This window comes from Chinchilla lanigera, unplaced genomic scaffold, assembly GCF_000276665.1.
Source record: "Chinchilla lanigera isolate Chin_1 unplaced genomic scaffold, ChiLan1.0 scaffold00001, whole genome shotgun sequence".
Classification (NCBI taxonomy): domain Eukaryota; kingdom Metazoa; phylum Chordata; class Mammalia; order Rodentia; family Chinchillidae; genus Chinchilla; species Chinchilla lanigera.
The window spans coordinates 33,291,314-33,314,637 of NW_004955402.1; the positions used below are offsets into that span (position 1 = coordinate 33,291,314).

Below are 23,324 nucleotides of genomic sequence, written 5' to 3' on the forward strand. Positions count from 1 at the left end.
AAGTGGGGATCAGTACCCCCTTTTTATGCAGGAGGAAAGGTGGGCTGGGAGGATGAGTGACATAGGGTCTCTCACACAGACAGAGGCCTGGGTCAGCTTGCTGAGGCCCTTGGGAGGGAGCCTGGGTCTGTCACATGGGGGAGGAAACCTCCCCCTCCCAAACTTCTCCAGCCACCTGAGAAAAAAGCAGTGACCATATCCACACCTTTTGCTGTGTCCTGTCTCTCCCTCCGTTCCCCCAGCTGCTACCCTGACTAGGGCCCACTTGCTTGCCATATCCCAGGCAGTGGGCAATAAGAATGCACTTTTTCACTTCAGGGTATAGCTCCTACAGGAGCCATGTATGAATTGGAAGTAAAAAACCATTTAATTAAATCACACATCTGGGCTCTGCTATGCCAACTGAACTGGAGCCCCTTTTGAGGAGGGAAGCTGGATGTGACGGGAAGCCCACAGGGCCTCAACTGTCACTGAGGGACAGGGGACATGGGTAGTCCCCTCATGCTGACCGGAGCTTACTGCTGGGAAACAGGGTTTGGTACGTGTGTGCATGTGTGCGTTCATGCGTGTGTGTGTGTGTGTGTGTGTGTGTGTGGGTGTGTGTAGTGATGAGTGCTACAAGACCTACAGAGGGCTCGGGCATCAAGGGAAAAATGACCAGAATGAGCTGCCTCTAGAGGTCGGTTCTCAGTGTCCTTTCTGCATTTTTGCCCCTGACTTTTAAGGGGACAGTGTGATGCTACGCCTGGAGAGCTGGTGGCCTGGGGTTCCAGTCTCACTCTGTCACAGCTTGCTCTGCAGCTTTGTTCTTACCATTTCTCAGTGTGAGCTTCAGGCTCCTCACACACAAAAGACTGCTTCAAACTCCTCACACACAACTCTGCTGTCTGGAGAAAGACATTACCACCTCCACCCCCATGGGGAAGCCAGGAACTTGTATTCCCATGGGCCTTCGTGAGGCTTGGCTCTTCCAGTCAGGTGTCCCAGCACAGACTCTGTGCCATGGGGAGCAGCACAAGGAGGGATGGATGTATGGAATCTGTTTTCTAGGTGGTACAGAAGTATCACCTACTGCTACAGAGCAGGCGACAGAGGCAGGGTTCCCATGTCCAGGCCCTGGGGCTGGTGATGTGAGTTTTGGGATCTGCATCCAGCAGCAGCTTCAATCAAATCTGACACTGTGTGGTTTGGGGTTGTTCCCGACTTGGCTTTCTGGTTTCCAGGCCATGGGCTGCCCTAGGCTATTTGGAGACTTGGTGCTAATTAGACAAGGATGTACTTCTGAGACAATTTACTGCCATCTGCTGGAAATTTGTTATCATATGCACATCTATTGTCTAACAAATACACAAATCTGTCAAGGTGTGAATGACACTCCCTCAAATGGGGTGGCCGTGTGCAGTGTGCAGCCTGCACAACTAATCTTGGTGGCCCTGCAAGCTTGACTCTCTGACCTTGTGGAAATTCTGTGAGAGCTTTATTTCCTTTAATAAATAACTTTTCTACTGAAGCTGACATTTGCCTAGGAGCTCTGGCTGATGCAAACGGGTTATAATGATACATTTCTCAAAGGGCTAAGAGTTAGATGATCAATGGATGTAAGAGTCCATGGAGAAGGCATAAGGCAACTACAATACCCAGAGGGTCAGTGTTTTGTGTATTAATTTTTAGAGGAACATGGGAAAGGGGTCTTCCTCGGTCCAGAAACCCATTAGTTTATTCTTTTGTTTTTGTGATCAAGGTCAGAGTTCATGGTTAAAGCGAGGAGCAATAGAATGAAAATGAGAGTGTTATACATGTGATAAATATTCCAGCGGGGAGACTCACGGCGAAGTGGCCCTGCCACGTCTGGTTCAGCAGCTGTGTGTCTCCTTGTGCTACAAGGAGAGATGACATCAACCTGGACATCTGATGACTGGGCAGTGGGGGTGGATCTAGCAGCAGACAAAGTGATCAGTTTCCAGGTTTTCTGGGCAAGATGTGAGTGATTTTGCCCTGATTTGCAAAAGCCTTTCTGGGCTCATTTTTGGGGTTCAGGTCACATGGTCACCACTGCTCAAGGTCTCTACAGCAACTCCCCTGCAGTGTGTAGTCACAAAAGGAAAAGGAGCAGGGTGTCTCCAGGGAATCCTTCCATCAGTTTAGGCTTATTCAATTCTCAGCCTTCCAACCTGAAAGGAAGGAAGCAGGTTATTTACTTTCTTCCTGCATGCATGGTCTCCTCCTGAGCCAGGCAGTGGGTTAGCGGGTTACCGGGTCAGCAGCTGACACTGTGCTGGTCCCCTCTGCCCAAAAGACCTGTGCTTATTTATCTGTAGAGGCCTGAGGTCTGTGGCTGTGCTTAGTCCGAACAAGGAGCACGGATGGCCGAAAGGGGGAGCCCGTGAGCCGTCACGCCTCCTCTGGAGGCAGGTCGTGAGTAAGAAGGTAGAGCGCAGAGGGGCGCCCGCGTAGTGGGGGGCAGCTGGGGTCAGCGGGGAAAAAGTAGGACATGGGATGGGTGGTTGGAAGTAGAAGTGTCGTTGGTTAAACACCTGATTCTAAAATTTATCCTATGACATCCCAGGTCTCTGATGTTCAGCAAAGGTGCCATGTTCCTGACTTTCTTAGTGCCCGAAGGACTGAACTTGGGAAGCCCCTGGCTAGAGTCTCACATTCCCAGGTCTAGCCCCACATTCCCAGGCCTAGCCCCACCTGACACTCTGGAGGGACTGTCCCTGCTGTACCCTTCTCTGACAGTGTTCCCTTCTATGGCCCGCTGCCTGCTCTTGCTCTTGAACTCAGAGGACCCTCAGGAGGCTGCCAGCAAGGGCTCTGGGGAAAAGAGGAAGTGGTAGTGAAGAGGTGGCAGGAGGATCCTGTCCTGCTAGGACAGGGATGAGCTGTGGTGCCACACTTCGCTATGGGCCTGAGAGCAGGGAGTCTCACTTCCTGTCAGCTCACGGTTCTCTTGTTGCTCACTGGGAGCTCTACATGAGTGCAGGGCCCTTCTCTGTGGAGCCCCTTTCTCTGGCCCCCATTTGCAGTAGTCACCAGTGAGGGCGGGGTGGGGAGGGCACACTTGTCGCAGCTCTTCTTGTCACCACTCTTGACAGTCCTCCTATGGCCATAGAGGTGTATGTGTGCCTTTCACAGAGCAGGTAGGAGGGACCCATGGGGCTACCTAGAAAGCAAGCCCTCCTTCCTGTGCAGGAATCTATCCTCCAGCATTCTTGAAAGATTGAGTGCTTCCGATGACAGAGAGCTTCCTCCTTCCTAAGGGACCTCATTCCACTCTAGGGCAGCTCCAGATGTTAGGAAGTCATCTTCCTTTGTTTGGGCACTGGTTGCCGCTGGACTGTCTCTGCTATTGGGTTGAACTGGCTAAATTCTTGGCAAGACCCTTGCACCTTCTATCACACACGGAGAAGCCCCAGGCTTTGTTTCAGCGTGTTCCATAAGGCTTCTTCTCCAGAGGAAGCTGTGCTTGCTTCTTTGGCCTGTCCTCAGAGGCCTTGTCCTCTTCCTAACACCACCCCTTCCTTGCCCAGGAGGTCCTTTGTTGCTAGTACCCCAACTCCCTTAGCATCTTGGGACCACATCTGGTGACCTCCATATAATTCCCACCTTGCTGGGGCTAAAAGATTTTACTCCCATGAGTTCAGCAGCAGCCAGGTGTAGGGGCTCACTGGGTCCGGTTCCTCACTTCTTCCCGCCTTCACCTTATCCTTCAGTGGACATGGGCCCCAGAATGAGGATCAAAGCATCCCTAAGAGTCTAAGCCAGTGGAGTCTCATGGCCTGTGTTCTTGCGGCAGGCTGTGCCCACCCCCAGCCATCAGCCATGAGCTGGGGCCTCTTAAAGCTGCAGGGTCACCAATAGACCATTCTGACTTCACTAGAAGATTCTAGAAAAGCCAGTCACTTTACCTGGAAGTAGTTCAAGCCATTCTTTTATATGAAGATAAATGCATATGTGTTATGTAATAGAATACAGAGGTATGAATTTCAAAACCGCAAGAGGCAACTTCAAAGGAGCATTACCCTATAGGAAGGTCACTTCAGGCTATTTCTTTAGATTTCAGCCCCTTAGTCAGCCAACTGGCTCGGCCCTCAACAGAGGGATGTTTAGATGGAGAATTTAGGAATTCTTATAGTACAAGAGGTCAGGAAAGAGAGGATCCGAGTGGAGAAGTGATTAACCTGAGGGCACATGGCTCAGAGGAATTCGGATTTTAAATCCAGATCTGTTTTTTTCTGTGCACAAGAAATGCTGCACAGGAAGTGCCTACCACAGCGAGAAAAGGAACTGAGAACAGAAAGGAAGTTCCAGGTTAGCCCTTGGTTTTCCAGAAAATGCAGTTCAAAGAAAAACTTAACTCTTAAGAGTTTGCTTTGGGTCTATGCTTTGAACAGAGTGAAGCCCATTCAATGAGAAGCATATTTCTTTACCTCCTTCAAGACCTAGAACTATGTGGTTGGAAAGAGGTTCTGGTGACCCAAGGAGGAGAAGCCCAATTCCACAGCAAGGATGAGAAGAGGCCAGCGTGGCAGTAGGGCGGGCTGGCCTGCTTGGGCACCATGCCGGGGAACTAGTACAACTGGCTGTGCTCACACAGTCAGCAGTCCTGGCCTTCCTCGTGCTCAGATGCCCCAGGCTGCACCTGGGCACATGCCCCTACACACTCTCTCTCTCTCTCTCTCTCTCACACACACACACACACACACACACACTGTGTGCAGGCTCACAGACATCTTATAGCTTACCATCATACAGTGCCTCACAAAGTTACGATATAAGAGATTATGAAGAACTGAGCTCAGCCTACCCACAACACCCAGAGACACCTGAAGTATGACCTGGGAGGGGGATTTCACTCTGAACCCAGTGAAGCAAAAAGGGCTGCTTTGACTCACTGTCCTCCTGATGATTAAAGAAAGTCAAAGGTTTAGGTGTCTGGAACGGTGTCTTTGAGATGATTTGAAATGCATGACACATAATAGTGTATACTTTAAGTGCCGAACTTCTACAGATAGGTTCGTTGCTGCCCAGAACATCCAGCAGTGACATCTCATAGAAGTGCAACTCTCAATATGATTTAATCAAGTCAGTTAATACTGTTTAATAAATAGGCCAGAAAATTAGCTGAGAGTTTCTCGGCAGGATGCTGCGTGCGACCAAAGTTATGGAAGATTGTCCCTTGAATCACTAAGGCAAACTTTGTTGAGTGTCATTTTACATAGCAATCACATAAAAAGAGTTATAAATAGAAAAAATTCCAAAGTTTTCCCACAGACAGACAGGGAAATCAGAAATATCAAAAAGAAAATTGAAACAAAATAAAACAGCCACCCCTCCCCCCTGCACCCCCATTTGCTTCAAGTTCTTGATCATACAGTACTCAACATCTTTGGATATTTTACAATGTACAACTCCAAACTGCAGCCAAGAAAAAACAAAAAGAACTAACCAGTCATCTGAAAATTGGAGTTTATAAGAAGTCATTACGTTTACAAAATAAAAACAAAAGCCCCAACACCACTGGATTCCACTTTGTTCATTTTGTCTTTGTAAGTTGAGATCAGCCCCAGTCCCTTGGCAATGTGGGAGCTTGGGCACATCAGCTGGTGGGTCCCAGAAGCAAGTGTCTGAAATGGAGACAAGAATCTAAGAGGTGGCTACCCAGGCAGGTGACCGCAGAGGGTGTCTGGATGTTTCCACCCTGCTGAAATGGCATCTGGTGACATGAGGACTGAGGGAGTCTCTTCTGGGGAGCTGTGAGAGGGACAGAGTCTGTGGTCTTCTCTGGCCTTTTTGTTTTTTTGTGTGTTTGCTCAGGAAAAAAGCCAAGGCGATAAGAAGGACCAAGCTCTTGTGCCACAGCTTGGGGACCAGGGACTTCAGTCCTGGGCCCTCTGGGCAGGTGCACTTTCCTCTCTGGGATACTAAGCAGTCAAAGCAGACTCAGGTAGAAAAAGGAGGGAGGGAAGAAAAGAGGAGCACACTCAGGAAGGCACTCAGCCAACGCAGCTGTCTTCCTTCTCAGGACCTGCCATTAACCTCAGACCAGGACAGTGTATGTCCTAAGACACAAGGATCTTCAGATCTCAAACCTCTGCCCCTCCCCACAACCCTTCTGCCAAGAGGGAAGCCAAACACTGGAACTTCATCCCCAGAGGGTGGAAAAAAGGGTTGGGGAGAGTGAAACACTGAGAAGGGGGCAATCACCATTGAGGCTGGCACCTGCAGGACCCCTACATTGAGAAGCAAACAAATAAAGCCTGAATAACTGGGTGCTTTGTCTCAGTTCAAGAATCAGGGGGAAGGGAGACAGTTGTCAGGTGCAAGTATCTGGCCTTGTCCCTTTGATATTGGCCCCAGGAGTCCCAAGAGACTCTGTACAGCTTTGAAGAGGGCACAGGAGAGTGGGGCAAATGCTGATGAGTGTTTCCAGGGGTGCAGACCAAACAGAGCTTGCAGGAAGTGGGGCAGCATGGAGCCCTCCAGATCTGCCTGTGGGCTATGGACAAGTGGTGACAGCCACCCCATAGCCTCCCCTTGTCTAGTTTGGTCAAATTTGTTGCCTGTACTAATATTCTAAAGTGGAGGTGGAGGTAATAAAGCAAAGTACCCAGTAAGAGAAACTTTCTCCAGGAAAATAGAGGGTGCAAAGTTCCTACCTCTCCAGGATCCTCTTTAGAGGATAGATGTAGACAGGTACAGGAGCTAGGGGCAGGGAACCTAAATTACCAAGCCTCTTCGTAGTAGGTGACACAGAGGCACAGACGGCTGACCTGTTCAAGGTCGCAGGGCAGGTAAGGGAAACATAGACCTGGACTCCAGTGGCTGCTTCCTTGTCCCTGGATGTCTCGTGGTCAATGGGACCTCTTTCTGTGTGGAAGATGGTCATTGCTCTAAAGGACCCCAGACCTCAGGGCACTGGAAAATGAGCCCCAGTGATAGAAGAAATTCCCATTGGACAGTGGGGCTCAACCAAGCTGTGTGCCCAAGACCCTACCCTTGTTCTTTCTCTATCCTGCCCACCTCTAGGAGGAACAATCCCCTCTGTATAGACCCCAGGGCTCCAAGGTGCTCTGGGCACCAGTATATGGCCCTCTGCTGTGGCATGGGCTCTGTAAGTTTCTGTGTGAGACAGAGAGACAGACAGAGAGAGGAGGTCCCAGGCTCCAGACCCATTGGGAGGTGATCCCCCTCTCTGACACCAGCAAAAGGGAGGCACTGCCTTTGGAGGCGCAGAAAACACCATGGTTGCTAATACATATTGTTTCATTTCCTCTGTGTTCGTAAAATGTGAAGTTCACAGCCACTGCTTGGGGCAGCTCAGGCGTGTAAGAGGGGACAGGGCCGGTGGGCCAGGTCTACCGGGGCCAGCCTAGTTGTTGGCTTCAGACATAGAAGCCACGTGGTTGAGGCTGGTGAGCCCGGGGAGGCTGGCCAAGCCTGCAGCCCAGGGGTCGGGGAGCGGGAAGTAGGGCCGCGCGGCTGCTACATTTTCAGCCAGCGCAAAGGCCAGGAGGCCCCCCGCGTTCCTCTCGGCCTCCAGCTGGGCGCGCCCAAACAGCTTCATCTGTGTCTCCTCGAATTGGCGCTCGAGCTCTTGCAGGCTCAGGGTGCCCTTGGGCGCCGCCAGGAAGTGCTTGGCGGGGCTGGGCCCCGGGAGGCACACGGCCGCACCGCCCAGGTGGCCGCCCACCTCGCCCAGGGAGGGTGGCATGACGAAGGCCGCCTTTTCCGGCGCAGGGCCGCCGGGGCCAAAGAGCAGGCTGGCGGCCCTCCAGGCGGCGGGCTTGCGGCCGCGCCGGGGCCTCGCCATGCGGCAGCTCTGGCGCTTGATGTGGCGATGCAGGTGGTCGGAGCGTGTGAAGCTCTTGTAGCAGAACTCGCACTGGTAGGGCCGCACCCCAGTGTGGATGCGCATGTGATTCTTGAGGTCGTAGTTGTGCACGAACTTGGCGTTGCAGTGAATGCACAGGTAGGGTCGCTCCCCTGTGTGCTTCCGCATGTGGATCTTCAACTTGTCCTGCCTGCGGTATAGAAGCCAGGAATTAGCTGCTGCATGAAACACCGGGAGCCACTCCTCAGCCCTTGCTCCCAGTTCCTCCAGGAATGTGCTGAGGCTCCACGTTGCTATGGTATTAAACCCCAGGGAGGGCGGCCCACGCTAGGCTCTACCTTCAACTTTTGTCCTAAGGATCACCCCCATTTTAAACAGGTGTGTCTACCCCTCTAGCTTAGAAGGAAGTGGGAAGGATCAGTGTCCTCAAAGACCACTTCCTCTTGTGGAACTCCTTTTATGCACAAACTGAGATTAATGACTCTCCCATTGCTTATCAGGGCCCTGTCTCACATACTGGAAAACAGACTTTGGGGGAGATAGGTCCCCCTAAATCAGCATTCTGGCCTTAGCATTCTCATAGTGAAGCGACTTCTGCAGATACCAGATTGTATTTTAATCTTTAACCTTGCTTTCCAGGCAACAGTCTTCTCTCTGGGCTCATCCTTGTTTTATGCTTTGTCCACAGCCCCTGGTCCCATCCCAGGCCCTGGGCTGTTGCAGTCTGTCCTCCGCACTAATCTGGGAGTCTCTAGAAGCCAAGGCACACCTTGTTCAAGTCTCCTGCACTGTGGTTTCTTATCCTAAGCCCTGGGCTCTCTCCTCTTTGCAGAAAATTTCAGGGTTTACAAAAGAGCCAGGTGCAACAAGAATGCAGGCTAATCTAAGGCAAAGCTTCTCCGGGTTTAGAGTATTATTCAGAGGTAAGTCATGGTATAGGGCGGGGTCCCTAGCCCCAGCTCCAGCTGCAGACCCACCACCAGCTTGCTGGGTGATCTTAGTAAGTTATGAAATCCCTCTGCACAGAGTTGAACCCAGGGCCAGACATGAATCCCCACTGTCCAGGGCTGCTGAAGACAGTTGGCTTTCTGCGAGCAAGAGACAGCACGTATTGTGGTGGGCTTGAAAGGAAAACTGATATCCTGGGTTTTTTGTCCTCAGGACTATGCAGTCAGTAGGCTAGTTTAAGGAGGCTTTCAGCTTGGCTGAGGCGGCGGCAACCGGGGTGCGTGTCCAGATTATTCTCCAGTTTTTTCTAGCTGGCCGGAGGCTGCCTCCTCTCCACAGGTGTGGTTTGGGTGGGGCGTCTGCTTGTAATTTCAGGCTGGGCTTTGAGGTCAGAGCAGATGTGCAGCCCAAGAGTCCTCCCTAAAATGGCCAGATTTCAACTATGCTCCGCATAACCCCAGACAGCAGAAGCCCTGGTGTCCTCTGGCCACTAGAGGGCTCTCTGACTCTCAGTTTCAAAGTGGTCTCTGAGGAAGGACTATCGATCTTGTGAACTCGGGAAGGGTGGAGGGAAAGAAAGGGCAGAGCCAGGAGGATTCCTGGCAGGTGGGGAGGAGGGCCGCAGGATGGGCTTGGGGTGGGAGGGGCGCTGCGCTTCTGCCTGGAGCTGACTATTCTCCACGCACCAGGCTGTCTCCTGCGCAGCCCCACAGCCTTTCCTGTGGTGACATCCCACTTCCCAGCAGCATGCAGCCCTGGGTGTGTAGCCCCAGAACACTGCGCAGGATGGGACCTTAGAGGGCATCCAGGCCAGTGGCTCAAATTTGAGTGATGCATGAGAACCACTATCAGGACTTCTTATCACCGAGTGCTGGGCCTACCCCAGAGCTCCTGAGTCACAGGTCTGGGGTGAGAAGGGGACCAGAGAACTGCATTTCTAACAAGCTGCCAGGTGCTGGCCCACAAGGCCCTGCCTTGAGAACCACTGGGCTTGGTAAATCTTTCATGCTTTGAGTGGACAAAGTGAGCCCAGTGAGGAGAACTTGTCAAGGTCACCCAGAAGCTAACAGCAAAGCTGACACTAGAACTTGGGCCTGGGAGTCAGGGTCTCTTTCTCACCACTGCACTGTGACCTGTATACAAAAGTAGGAGAGAGATGCACAGGACCATTTTGTAGCCCTATAGTGATGCTACTCTACAGTCTTGAGGGATATGCCTTGGGCTCTACAAATTTGCCCAGGTTTGGTGGCAACAGTAAAGGTAGGTGGTCAGCTAGGCTCACTCACTGGACCCAAGACCTGCTCTCTCCCGAGGGCTTGGCAAAGGGCTCTGCCCAGAGTCATCAGTGAAGGAAGAGTCACCAACTCATTTAATACTCACTGCAAACTTAAGAAATGTATGTATATACACACACATATATATGGAGAAATATTTTTTAAATTGCTATTACATAATTAACAGTTTTGCAGTATTGATTCTTCGGATCACTCTCAAACATGAGCAAAAAGTGTTGCATCTTCAAATGTCAAGGGCCTCACTGTAAATACCTATAACTTCTCCCAAACTTCTCTAATATTAGGGCATCTCAAATTAATCCTGTCTCAGTGGCAGTGGCCCATGGCCTAAGAAGTGCTAGGAAGGTGCCTCCTCATCACGTGGTTGGGTACCTGCTCTGGGCAGGTGAATACACTATTTCAGAGACCCAAGAAGGTCATTCTTCAGAGGCAAGGCATGGTATGGGGATAGGACCCTAGGGAGGGGAAAGGAGGATTCCCACTGAGGACTTCCCACCGGCAGCCTCTGTGGGCTGTCTCAGCAAGTGCACACAGGACCTATCCAAAGAGGGCATTGCTAGCGGGAGGACTCAGTTCTGGGCAGAGCTGTCTTTCCCTATCGGTGATTCACAGGAGCAGGGTGAGGAGTGGAGAGAGTGGGCACACTGTATGACAAGCTAGTCCTAGAAACCACTGGAGATCAGGTAGTGATCGCTGGGATTCAGAGTCTGAGTGGGTAGGCCGGTCACCTGAGTCATTAGCAATGCACTTCTTAGGACCATGAAAATGCTGATAGAATCTAGTTCCCCCACTTGCAAGATGAGGAAAGCAAGGACCAGAGAGTAACCAGCATTCTAAGGCCGGATAGCCTCCTCCTTAGTCAATGACCTCTTCATGTGCGTGTCACGACAGGCATGCTCTAAAGAACGGGACCAGGTCCCTTCATTGCCTGGGGCCTCAGTGTCCTGATCTCTAAAATGGTGACTTCTGATATTCCAAGGGTGTTGCACCTGGGTAATAACCTCGTGCTGGTTCTTTCCCATCCTGGTTTGTCTGGTGGGCTTTGTGTCTGACAGCTCTTCTCCCTTTTCTCTTCACAAATTTGGTCTGCTTGAGGAAGCAGCATGAGTTTGGATGGACTATTCTAGAGTGTGACTCTCAGGAGCTAAGCTCATAGCCCCTTCCCTTGAGGAAGGGAGGTCTAGGGGCCCCAGTCAAAATCTCCTGAAGCTCCACTTCCACTGACCTGTGTACTAACTCAGCCCTTAGGTGGCTTTCAAAGTTCTTTATACGCTCTCTCTACTCTGCTTTGCAGCAGCCCCCATGGTACCCACGGGCCACAGGATTACGCTGCTCATGCTCTGGCTGGCTTTGCTTCTTTGGACATCTGGTGACAGAACTGGGCTATCCACCTACGTCTCAAGCAGTCACCCAGGTCCCTGACACTCCAGACATCTATGACATGAACACTGCCCCTGAAGGCAGGTCGCCTGAGGGACACAGGGGAGCAGCAACAGAAGACAAGGTGTCATCTCCCGTGCCCTAGTGGTTCCATGTGTTTCAGCATTGCCTTCCCAGCAGCTCAGGTGCTCAGGGGAAACCCAGACTTTCCATCTGCATCGCCTATGACCCCTGCTGAGACCTCTAGGAGCTCCTGATAGGTAACAAACCTTTTGAGGTCACTCTGGCCAGAGCCGCCCTTCATTTCCATGTGTGTACTATTGCTAGGACAAAGGCCATTGTGCGTGCATGCACACAAGCCACCACCTGCCCCTGGCTCCTGGAGCATAGCTTGTTAGGAGTATAGATGACATGGTAATTCGTGAGACAGAAAATTCATGGGCAGGGAAGCAGTGATCCCCACTGGATGCAGAAAAGGGACCCAACATCGTGGATATTCTCAGCACTCATCATCAACATGGCTCAAGGGCTTATGTGGGCTGGGCATTCTGCCTGAGCTCCCTGGAGCCTCTAAAGTCAGAATTATCATCCTTCTCATGAGGAAACTGAGGCAGAGATACATCAGTATGTTCATAGCTTCCCTCACTGTGGGCCGGATAGCCATGAAATGGGGAACAACCTCAAGGAGGAACTGCTCCACCCTCTCTAGTGACACCTGAGAAACTGAGGCCCAGAGGGAGTAAAGGACTTGAGCAAGGTCACACAGCTGCAAACAGCCAGGCTCTGAACCTGAGCCTCCCAATGGCCTCCCAGTGCTCTTTCCAAAGTGCCATGACTGAGAGCTGTGGAGCCTTGCCTTCAGCCATTCAGTGATGACTGTTCAACTGGGGCAGGTAGGCAGTGGTACCTGCTTTGAGACACACCTGTTGGACACTCGTTTTGTATTCTGCAAGTGCACAACACTGCAAGTAGGTAGAAAGAGTGCTTGTGGTGAGTTTGTTGACTAATGACCATCAGGGCTAATTTCAGAACTCCTCATCTCCAAATGTGATGCATCCTCTCAGGTCCTAGTTCCCCTTACCTGTCACCTCATTCCATTTCCTTGCATCAGAGACCCGCCAAAGACATAGGCACTCAAACCTGATGCGCAGGGCCCCCTCTGACTTGGAGGGATCCATGGTCAGGAAAGATGTTCAAGTCCTCATGAGGACAAGGGTCACTGTGTACAAGTGGGAGGAGAGGGCTGTGGGCCTGAGCATGGACATTTGCTTTTACAAAGGCTCCCAGTCAGGTGTTTCCCAGCACCATCCACCCAGATGTCCCAGGGAATGATGGTCCGAGACCACCTCTTTTCCTGCAGCTGGGCTAATGACCTTACAATATCTTTTTTTTTTTGGTACTGGGACTCGAACTCAGGACCTTGTGCTTGGCAGGCAGGCACCTTACAGTATCTTAACAAGGTACCCAGAGCTGTGGGAAGGGCACTCTGGGGACAAAAGACAGGGGAGGGAGGGCGCTGGATGCTGTTTCTTGTTTGGAGAGCAGACAGATGTCAGGGAGGGGTCATCAGCATTGGGTTGGTGACCAATGGAGGTCAGGTGCTGGTCAATAAAAGTAGCCTTTGGGGACATTGCTAGGGGGTTCTACAAAAACCGATGACATCATGGCTTATCACTGGTGAGTTCTTAGCAAGCAGAGGCTGGCCATCCGGGAAAGGTCCGTCTGTCCTTCATGGCACCTCTGTTGTTTTGGGGGCCAGTCATGCTCTTTTTTCTTTATTTTTTGCCCATCAGACATGGCTGAGCCTCGCTGTAGGTGACCCTTGGATTAGGGCTGAGGAGGGAGACCCTTACCCTTGCCTTCTAGGAGCTCCCTGCAGAGGGCCTGTTGTAGCAGGCAGGTCCCCACGGCTTATGATCAAGGACCCATGTGGTGGGAAGTGAGAGGAGGTGGGGCCCAGTACCAGTTGGCAGTGATGCTGCCGTTGGAGCAAGAAGGTGCACAGGGCCCACTGCAGTGTCCAGTGCAAGGAAATGCCCACCAAGTTCTTGTCCTTCCTGGGCCACATGCTCCCTATCCTTCAGGGCCCTTCTTATGTGTTAAATCTGGCAGGCCCCTGCACCTCATCTTTGGTTTTGCCTTGCAAGGGAACCTGGGAATTCCAGGTCAGAGAAGTAGCCACTGCTGCTGAAGAATGTCCAGGTGGGGAGGAAGTAGGAAGGTGTTACAGATCGTGGTTGAGGACTCACCCAAAGAGCAGGTCCCTATGGAAAGGCTGCAAGTGGACTTGGCTCTAGGAAGTGTTATAGGAAAATCTCATCCTGCACAGGTCAGGGTTGGTGCTGTTGGAGGACTGGAAAGAATCCTTGCTGGGCAGCCCTGGAGAGGGCGCAGGAAGCAAAGGACCAGTGATTCTGAAGAATGTGGTGGGAGTGTTCAACAGGACAGCCACAGTTCATAGTGAGAAATACAGTCCCTGATGGGAGGCAGGCCAGCAAGCCTCCGCCCTTCCTGTCCCCTGCCCCTGGCCTCTCTTTGCTCCAGAAAGGGGGCCCAGAGCTTGTCTGATCTTGTTCCGGAGGGTCAGAGCCCAGTGGGAACCAAGTGAGGGGAGGTGTGGTGGGAGCTGGATCGCAGCTGCTGCAGCTGGAGACAGCCTGGGGGCCCAGATGGCTGTCATCCGGCTGAGCAGGAGTAACCAGAGGGCAGGCAGGACAGATGGCTGGATGGCTGGAACTGCCCCGGGGCTGATCTGGCCTGGAGGGGTAGGGAGACAGTGGACACAGAGGCCACCCTTAAGGTCCATCAGGAATGTGCTGCAAGGGACTATTCTGAAATGTCACCCTCCTATATAAAATTGCATCGTTGCCCAAACCAGGAGGCCTATTCTCAGGGGATGTTCCAGTGTCCAGAGGGCAAGAAATCTGCAGTCACTGGCCAAGTTTAAAGCTTTTCCTAGGGAAAGTGGGGCTCACAGACTGGCCAGACCTGCGTGGACCTCACAGAGGGATGGTGTGGGGAAGACCCAGAAGGGAGGGAGAAGGGGAGTCAGGTGCCAGTTAGCTCACATATGGTACCCTGAGGTGCATATGCTGTTGAAGCCACTGGCCTGGTGTCCCCTGAAAAAGGAGAGGTGGTTCCAGTGGCAGCCATCTGCCAAGGGACAGGCATGGGGAGTCTGGGAAGAGGGGCTTGGCTAGGCAGGAGAGGGCACTCTGGGCTGATGCAGCCGCTGGCTTTCCTGGATCTGTCCTGAGTCTTTGAGGTCAGTCCCAGTGGGCTGGGAGTCTCAGGCTGGAGCAAGGCCCCTGCTAAAGATGAGTGCACTGTATGTGAACTCTGCCGTCACGTGCATGCTGGCTTATATCCCTGCCTTCCTGTGTTTTAGTTGAGTCTTTTTCAGGTATTCTAGCTGAGCCCTGTGTGGCATTCAGGAGAAGGCAGGGGTGGAAAGTGAGGACAACATTGCCCAAGGTGGAGTTAGCACACAGGGCTATTTTCAAGGGACACCCAAGGGGAGGTGGTTCCCAGGAACTCAGGTGCACCTGCACTATGGAAGAACAGGACCAGAACACCATGAGCATTCCAAGTGGCTTGCTGCTAAGATGGAAGGGACACATCCTGGATGTGTGAGCTTGCCACTGCCCTGCACCTACAGATTCTCTCCTTACTGCCCCCTGGAAGCATCTGTGGTGATTCTGTTTGCGGGACCTCATAGAAGCAGCTGTGAGGAGGACTCCATAGTCACGGTGGGAGCCCTTAGTGTTTCCTTCAAAGAAGTCACTAGGGGTGGCCACAGAGCTATTTAGTAGTGCCACTGCCACTGGAATGTGTTTCTGAAACCCTTCTCTGGCACCTCCAAATAGTGTTCCTTGTCGTCCACCCAAGAAGGCAGGTTGTATCTGTTTAGAGGACTCACCTTGTTTGTTATTCCTGGAAAACCACAGTCCCTGATTTGATATTCAATTGATTAAAAAATTTCACTCCACTTTCAAAGGCCAAAGGCTTGGGCCCACTGAGCAAAAATCCAAAGGAGGAGCCTCCAACAATCCCCAAGGGCAAATTTCCAAGAGGATTTAGGGTGATGGTGCACGGTTAGAACAAGTTGGGGCTTTTCGAGGTAAGTTCTTTGAGGGGACAGTGGCAGTGGGGAAAGGATCTAGTTTCATAGGCCATGACTACGGCACAGGTGTCACCAGGCTCTGTCCACATCCAGCACATGAAATGACCAGACATTGATTCGAGGCCACTCACCTGACCTTTCCCCACCATGGATAGCTAGAGGACCAAGGGCCACAGGTGGCACAAACAGGCAGTATTTTCCAACAACTGTGGCCTTTCAAAAATCTATCAGCAGGCAGCTCTGATTTCACATCGTCCCACCTGTCCATTTTGACTACCAAAGTTGCTGCACAGGGAAGGTGCATAACACACATCTGCTGAATGCGATGGTTTCCCTGAAGATGAAGTTTGTCATACGTTCCTTTCAAATCTTAGAATAGTTATCCTCCTTCTTTCTAACATGGACAGGCAAAAGGGAGACCATAAAATGAAGCCCATCCCTTAAGGGAGATGGAAGGGGCCTTCAGGGATCTCTCCAGACTTTGCCATCGCCCACGCACTGAGAGCTAAGTCCCAGCTCTGCCACTGTCCAGCTGCACTTACAAGTGGCCAGCTTGCCACTGGGAGATGGACCTGAAACGAAGGCAATAGTGCTTCCCCATCCTTCGGGGCACTTAGGACGCAGGTCCTGCTTCAGAAAGGGTAGCTGCTGCTTTTCCCAATGAGACAAGGGCTGCCTCCATGGGGAGCCTCCAACAGGGCTCTGTGGATATGCAGTGGGGAAGAAGACAGGGAGGCCATGTGGACAAGGCAGTGAAGCCCCTCACCTCTGTCTCATCAGAACAGCTCTGCTCTGACCTGTCTTATATCCTGGGCTCCCACTTGACACTGTTTCTGAGAAAATATTTTAGCTACAATGGGTTTGGAAGTCAGCACACTGGGTAATGGCTGCCATCCCTCCTAGCAATGAATTTGATATGTGCCTAGGCTCAGCCTGCGGCTCTCTCTCCATCCCTGGTCTCCATGCGTCTTTCTGCTGTCATCTCCCAGCTTCTGGCCCTGTCCCCAGCACCCTCACCTTACCCTTGGCTACAGTTTCGCACCTGGTGAAGCGGACCTCGCAGATGTTGCACATGTATGGCTTCTCCCCGGTGTGGGTCCTCATGTGCCGCGGTAGCTTCCCGGCCCCCATGATGACTTTGTGGCAGATGGGGCACTGCTGAGAGGCCTTGGGCTTCAGCTTGCGCTCCTCTACCAGCGGCCAGGGTGGGAAAAGGCTCCCCAGATGGGTGGCACTCAGGAAGTTAAGATAGGCACCATAGTCGTTCTCTGCCTTGATGGGGCCCAGTGGCCCCCCAGGCAGGTCAGGGAACATGTCCTTGAAGAAGTCGCTAGGGAAGGGTGGGGGTGGGGGTGGGGGCAGCTCCTCCTTCTCCTCCTCCTTGATCTTCCGGTTCTTGATGACCAGATCCAGTGGCCCACTGTCCATTGGCTGCTCAGGCAGCTGGGCAAAGGCACCGAAGTCCCCTGGCCAAAGGTGTGGGAAGAAGTCTGGGGCAAATGGAGACAAGGAGGGTCTCCTGTCAGGGATGCTGGCTTTGGGATACAGGTTCTCCCTCAGCAGAGACTCAATGGAGAAGTCCCGGATCACACCCAGATGGCCAGGGCTGGCAGCCTGGAAAGAATCAGGGAAGTCCCTGGGTGTGTCTGAATAGGCCTTCTCTGTGAGATGGTCCGTCTTGGAGGGGCTTTGGTGGCAGTTGATGTCCTGGGGATCGGGCAGATTTTCTTGGTCAGCAAAGTCCTCTGTATCATCATCCTCCTCCTCTTCTTCCTCTTCCTCCTCCTCCTCTTCATCTTCCTCATCATCATCATCTTCATCGTCATCATCATCCTCCTTGTCATCCTCCTCTCCTCCATCACCACCAGGCTCCATGATCTCCAGGCACACATTCACGATGCACTGGATCTCTAGCATCCTGGCAGCATTGAGGATGTGCTTGACATTGGAGGCGGTGATGGTGAGTGTGGAGGTGTAGGCAAATTCCAGGATGGCGGCCAGAGCCTCAGGCTGGACGAAGTCGATCTCATAGACGTAGGGCTGGCTGGCTAGGCTGCCAGCTGTGAAGAGCTTCTTGAAGTACTTGCTGCAGGCAGCCAGGACAGAGCGGTGTGTGCGGTACTCCTGCTCCTGCACCACCAGGAGCACGTCGCACAGCAGCCCTGCGTGCCGCTGCTCATTGAGACTGCACAGCACCTCGCTGCTGTGGTTGGGGAAGGGAATGCCAATGAGCTCGTCGATGCCATTGGCCATGTTCTCAGCCAGAGCCCTGCAAGGAAACAGAGAGACCTAATGTGGTTAGCAGCATGGCCCAGGAGGGGAATCAGCTCCAGGACCCTGGACTACTTGCTTGCTCTCACCCCTACTTTGCTTAAGGGGTTCTCTGTCACGAGAAAGCTGGCTACTCTACCTCTCAGTTTTGCCAAGCTGCACCTGAAATTCACAGCCTGACACAAGCTGGGATTATTCTCTGCACCCTGGAAAGCTGAGAGTTAGTGTCTCACTGGACAGCAGGCATCAGCTCTGTAGCAAAAGCTGTAGAGGTTTCTTCTGGGCATGGTTCACTGAATCCCACTTTTTCAGTGTGGAATTGCAGAACACAGGATGAAGAGCCACACAACAGCCAGCAGTTCTGTGCACTCTGATCATGGTGCCCACCATTTATACAAGAACCATGCGGTGCTTCTGCTGAGGATATGTTCTCATTTGTCTCACAGGTCCTCAGACTTTGCAGCAGACTCCCATTTTGCACTGGCTACCAGGAAGCTTAAAATCCACTTTGTGACCAGTTTTAGCAAGTGAATAGGGATTTTGCTTTGGTTCCTGAACTTACTCCTGGCTTTATCAGAGCTGATAGAATTTCTTTTTATTTATAATTTTTGCTTTTTCTCTTTTAATACTTTTTTCTTTTAATACATTCAATAAGTATTCTATATGTATGTCTCAGCCATTTCACTTGCAAATAGACAGTAAAATCAATATAGATGCAAGTGTACTTTTAATTTATTTATCATGACTATATGCTGTTAGTCTCATGGATGTATCAACCTCTGTGGGGAGAAACTCTTCTGAGTCACTTTGTCATTATGGATGGCCCCAGACTTAAGATAGTTGGACACCATTTTTCAGCTTTATGATGATGTGAAAGTGAACACACACAACCATTCTGCTTTTCACTTTTAGTATAGTAGTCAGTAAATTACATGAGTTATTCAACCCTTGATTATGGAATAGGCTTTGTGTTGGATGACTTTGTCCAACTGTAGGCTAATGCTAAGTGTTCTGGGCGTGTTTGAGGTGAGGTAGGCTGAGCTACGATATTGGATAGCTCGAGTGTAGTAAATGCAATTCTGACTTTCAATATTTTCTACTCATGATGCGTTTGGGGGGGATGTAGCCCCATCACTGTTGAAGAACATCTGTATGTATGTTGTGGCTACCAGGGAAAAGTAGGGCACGGCAGAGGGTGGCTGGCATCCTTTCATTAGGGAAGTATAGGTCCAAGCCTGTTAGAATGTTCAACCTGGGCAAAAACTGGCTTTTGTCAAGACATGCAGGGCCCTTCTACTGGTGGCAAAGCCTGAAGGTGGCCCATAGATCATCCTAGCAAAGGCCTGACCCTTATCTTGGTACAATTAAAAAGACGAGAAAAAAAAAAAAAAAAGAACAAGACAATCTATGAGCCCCACGGCCCAGTGGAAAATTATCCTCACACATTTATCTCCTGGAAGTTTCGGCCCTGGGAAGGCAGAATTAGGGGGAGGGAGGAGTGAGAAGTGCAGACAACAATGTAAAAGCACCAGGGAACCAGCGGGCACGCAGGGTGCTGAGTGTTCCTTCCCTTCCCTAGCTTCTCCTCCATCCTGGAGCAGCCTGGACCTTCCCTCAGCAATCCCACATGACCAGGTGCTCAGAAGGTTTCCCAGAGCAAAGGTCCCACTGCTATCCCACCTCATCAAGGGCAAAGACCCCACAGCCAGGGATTTGCTTCCTTGACATATTCATTGGGTTTTCCCCTTCTGCCAGGCATGATCCTAAACACCGAGGATGTGCAGAGAATAAACCAAGAAGGCCTCTGCTCTGACAGCCCTCATGTGACCACGAGAGCTGTGAAAAAACATGTCTCATCAAAGAGGCTATACAGACAGCAAATAAGCCACCTTGCTTTAAAAAGGGTTCAACACTGTTAACCATTACAGAAATGTAACTTAAAACCCCAATGAGGTATTGCGACATACCTATTAGAGTACTTAAAATACAAAATAGTGATAAGACCAAATGCTGGTGAGTATGTGGAGAAAATGGATAAGGTGTACATTGCTGGTAGAAATGTAAAATGGTACAGCCACTCTGGAAAATGTACGGCAGTTTCTTAAAAATTATGACTGCATTCTTGAACATTTACCTCAGGGAAATAAAAAACTCTGTCTATAAAATAACCTCTGTACAAATATTCATGGCCACTTTATGCATAATAATCAATAACCAGCAAAGGTCCCTAGAACAACTAGTCAGCACTGCTATTACTGCGTGACTGGCCCGGGCAGTGGGTACTCAGAGGGGCCCAGGCACTTCTTTTGTCAGAGGGTGGGAAGGACTGAGGCTGGAAGCGAGTGAGTGGCCATGGCTTCCAGGGAGCCCAAGCAGGAAGGGACATGCAGGGCCTACTGAATTCTTCCAGGCATGCTGGACTGGCCTCAGCAGTGAGCACCAAAACCTCCCAGACCGTTCACAGATGCTTGCTGGCTCCCCATGCAGCCTTTCCTGCTTCGTGGCAGTGGCCCCTTTCTGGTGATTTTGCAAAGCTCTGCCAGGAGAAGGCAAAGTAGGGAAGGAAAGGGAGCTGAAGCTCACTCAGGCTTTCTCATCCCCTTTTGACACAGCTGTGAGTGACACAAACTGTAGGAGGCACATGGCTAGAACCCTCCCCTCCAGGGTATCCCTGTACCTCCTATTCTCAATTCCCAAACATAGAGTTCTCAGCCTCCCAACCTTTGTTCATGCTGAGCTCCTGTGGGAAAGCATCCAATATCATGCATCTCCAATGGTTCACATCCTACCACACTCCAGTCCCACCCAGATGTTCCCTTTGCCATTCCCCAATTCAGGTGCCAGGCCTCTCCAGCCCTTGGCCTTCTGGACACCTGATGATCCCAGTCATTCATTGAATTTGACTCTGTCTTATATTATAACTAGTGATAGTTATGGTGGCATCTCTGCTAGACTGTAAGATGCTTGAGGGCAGATACTACCATCAGTATCATTAAATGCTTGGCACAGTCCTGGCATATAGTTGGTGAAGGTCTATATATAGCAAGGGGTGTTCTAGTAATTAGTGCTGAAATTAATGTTTTACAGGTTGTTCGCTATACAAAAGCATTTCATCCAAGGGATTGTACTGGCAGGTTCAAAAGTATTCCCAGTGATTTCTGCATCTTGGTGGTGGGATTTTGTGCCTTTGTGTGCTCCCCTTCACACAAACAGGGCGACCAGTAAGATCTGTGGGAGTGATAACAGGCGACCTCTATGGGGGTCATGAAAGACACTGCTGCTTCACTTTGCTTTCTCTTGATCACACATTCCGGGGACCTAGGGCCACATGGGGAGGATGCTCAAGCCATGAGAGGGCGACATGGCAAGAGCTTGAGGTCTCCTACAACAGCAGCACCCACTTGTCCCTGTATGAGTGGCTCCCCCTGTCCCCCTCAGACCTTACACTCATGGCACCCCCTGCTGACACCTTGATGGCACCTTTATAAGAGAAGGTAGAACACTCAGTTTAGCTTCTCCTCAATTTCTGACCCACAGAAGCTGTGAGATGATAAATGCTTATTCTTACTTTCAGCCATGAAGTTTCATTGTCTGTTATGCAGAAACAGATAACTCTGATGCAGAGGCACTGTTCATTTCATAGACATTGTAGACTTGTGATATTTATGGTGATGGTTTTCTGCAGTTAAATGTCAGTCTAACAAAATCAGCATATTATGGCAGTGCTTTGGTAGATTAAAATAAATTTATTGAGGAAGTGATATCTTTTCCTAATTCCCACAAAACCATCCTCAGGGCAGTAGGAGTCCTGACCCTCAGAGAGGCCTTGTCCTCTGAAAAGACGATGAGTGAAACACCCCTTACACTGTTGGGTAGAAACCTAGGTCAGTGAAACCTCAGGAAATTAGTTCTTTATGGAAAGCAAATTTCCTTGCTTGCTAAGGTCTTATTCCTTTAATGATGATAGTGCTTTCTAATGGTTCTCAGGGAAAATTCCAATCATTCCTTAAGCTTTTCCTGGCAATCTTAAATAGAGGATCCAGGGCCCATTGGACCATGTGTTGGTGCTCAGTGTCTCAGCATGTGTGGTGACTGTCCGAGCCCACTGAGGAATGGAAAGTAGTTGCCCTAAGCTGAATGCCCCATCTCCTGAGCTTCGAAGGCAATGTGTACTTGGAATCCAGAGTTAGTGTAATTTTATTAGGCCCCTCCACCTTTCAGGGCTTCTGCTTTCTCCTGTTGTCACTGGGTGTCATGAGAGATCTGATAACCTACATCAGGACCAAGAGGAGCTTGAGGAGGGGGCAACAGGTCCTGCCCAGTGACCTTGGACTTGAAGGCTGGCCTGCCCAGCAGCGACTTCTGACTGTGTCTTGGTTTGTGGTCTTTGTTCCATTCTCGGAGCAACGGATGTAACCATGGTAGCTCGAGGTTGTTTTTCCAGGCAGGACACTAACCCGGGGGTGGGGGCTGGGACGGGTAAGCTGTGGTCAGGAGGCAGGCGGGGGCTGCCACAGGCTGCTTCATTGTCTCTCTGGGAAGAAGCACCTCCGCCCTGCACTCTGGGAGCTTCCCTGGTGACCCTAAGATTCCCATGCCCTGGTGATCCAGCACTCACAGTGTCCCAGAAGAGATGCCATGTCCCTCCCCCATCTTCCCGCCCCAGCCTTCCATCCCTTCTCTCCCACTGACCAAGCCAGGGCAGTCTCTCTCCAAGAATAACAGGCACAGGGAAAAAAACTAAACACACACACACACACACACACACACACACACACACACACACACACACACACACACACACACACACACAGAGCCAAACAAAAAACTCTCAAAGGCTTGTAGAGGCTTGCTGCAAAATAAAAACCTCTGGGAGGAAGATGATAGAAAAAAAAAAAAAAAAAATATATATATATATATATATATATATAGTGAGCCAAAAATAAAGGGGAGACTGAGGATATAGCTCAGCAGCACAGCACCTGCCTGGCAAGCATGTGGTCCTGAATTTGATTTCTGGTACAAAAAAATTAAAGTAAAATAAAGGGGAAAGAAGGAAAGAGCAGAAGAGAGCCTTAGAAATGGAGAAAAGGGGTAAAGAAAAGGGGCAAGAATGTGGGGAGGTTAAAATGTTCTTAGATATGGCCACAATTCCAGAGGACAAAAGGTCTAACTTGGTATGCCCTGAGCTTGTACTTCAGTGGAAGGTTCTAGAATCCAGGTAGGCCCAGGCAACACTGTCTGATGAAGACAGGGCCTCTGATTATTCAGCTGTAAAATGACAGTATCTTTTTCTCTCACAGAGAGCGCTGTGCTCCCCTTTCTCACTTCCAAAGGGCCAGAAAGCGAGCCAGCATTTTCAACCATAATCAATAGGAGGTGCTATTTATCAAGTACTTGTCACATGTCAGTCACAAACCTCAAAAACACAACTCTGAAAGTTGCATATTTTCACCAGCATCTCCAATGCAAA

General features: G+C 50.8%; 1 protein-coding gene across 4 annotated transcripts in view; it reads right to left on the minus strand.

The window, feature by feature from the left end:
• Window positions 1–5,073: 5,073 nt before the first annotated feature.
• Window positions 5,074–23,324, minus strand: part of Zbtb7c (zinc finger and BTB domain containing 7C) — a 93,515-nt gene continuing 75,264 nt past the window's right edge. For all 4 annotated transcript variants that reach the window (XM_013510536.1, XM_005372894.2, XM_005372895.2 and 1 more), the window contains 2 exons: window positions 16,623–17,849; window positions 5,074–8,024 (listed from right to left, as the gene is read on the minus strand). In XM_013510536.1, the coding sequence (XP_013365990.1) occupies window positions 7,373–8,024; window positions 16,623–17,849 (1,879 nt within the window). In that variant the 3' untranslated portion in view covers window positions 5,074–7,372. The remainder of the gene's footprint in view (window positions 8,025–16,622; window positions 17,850–23,324) is intronic.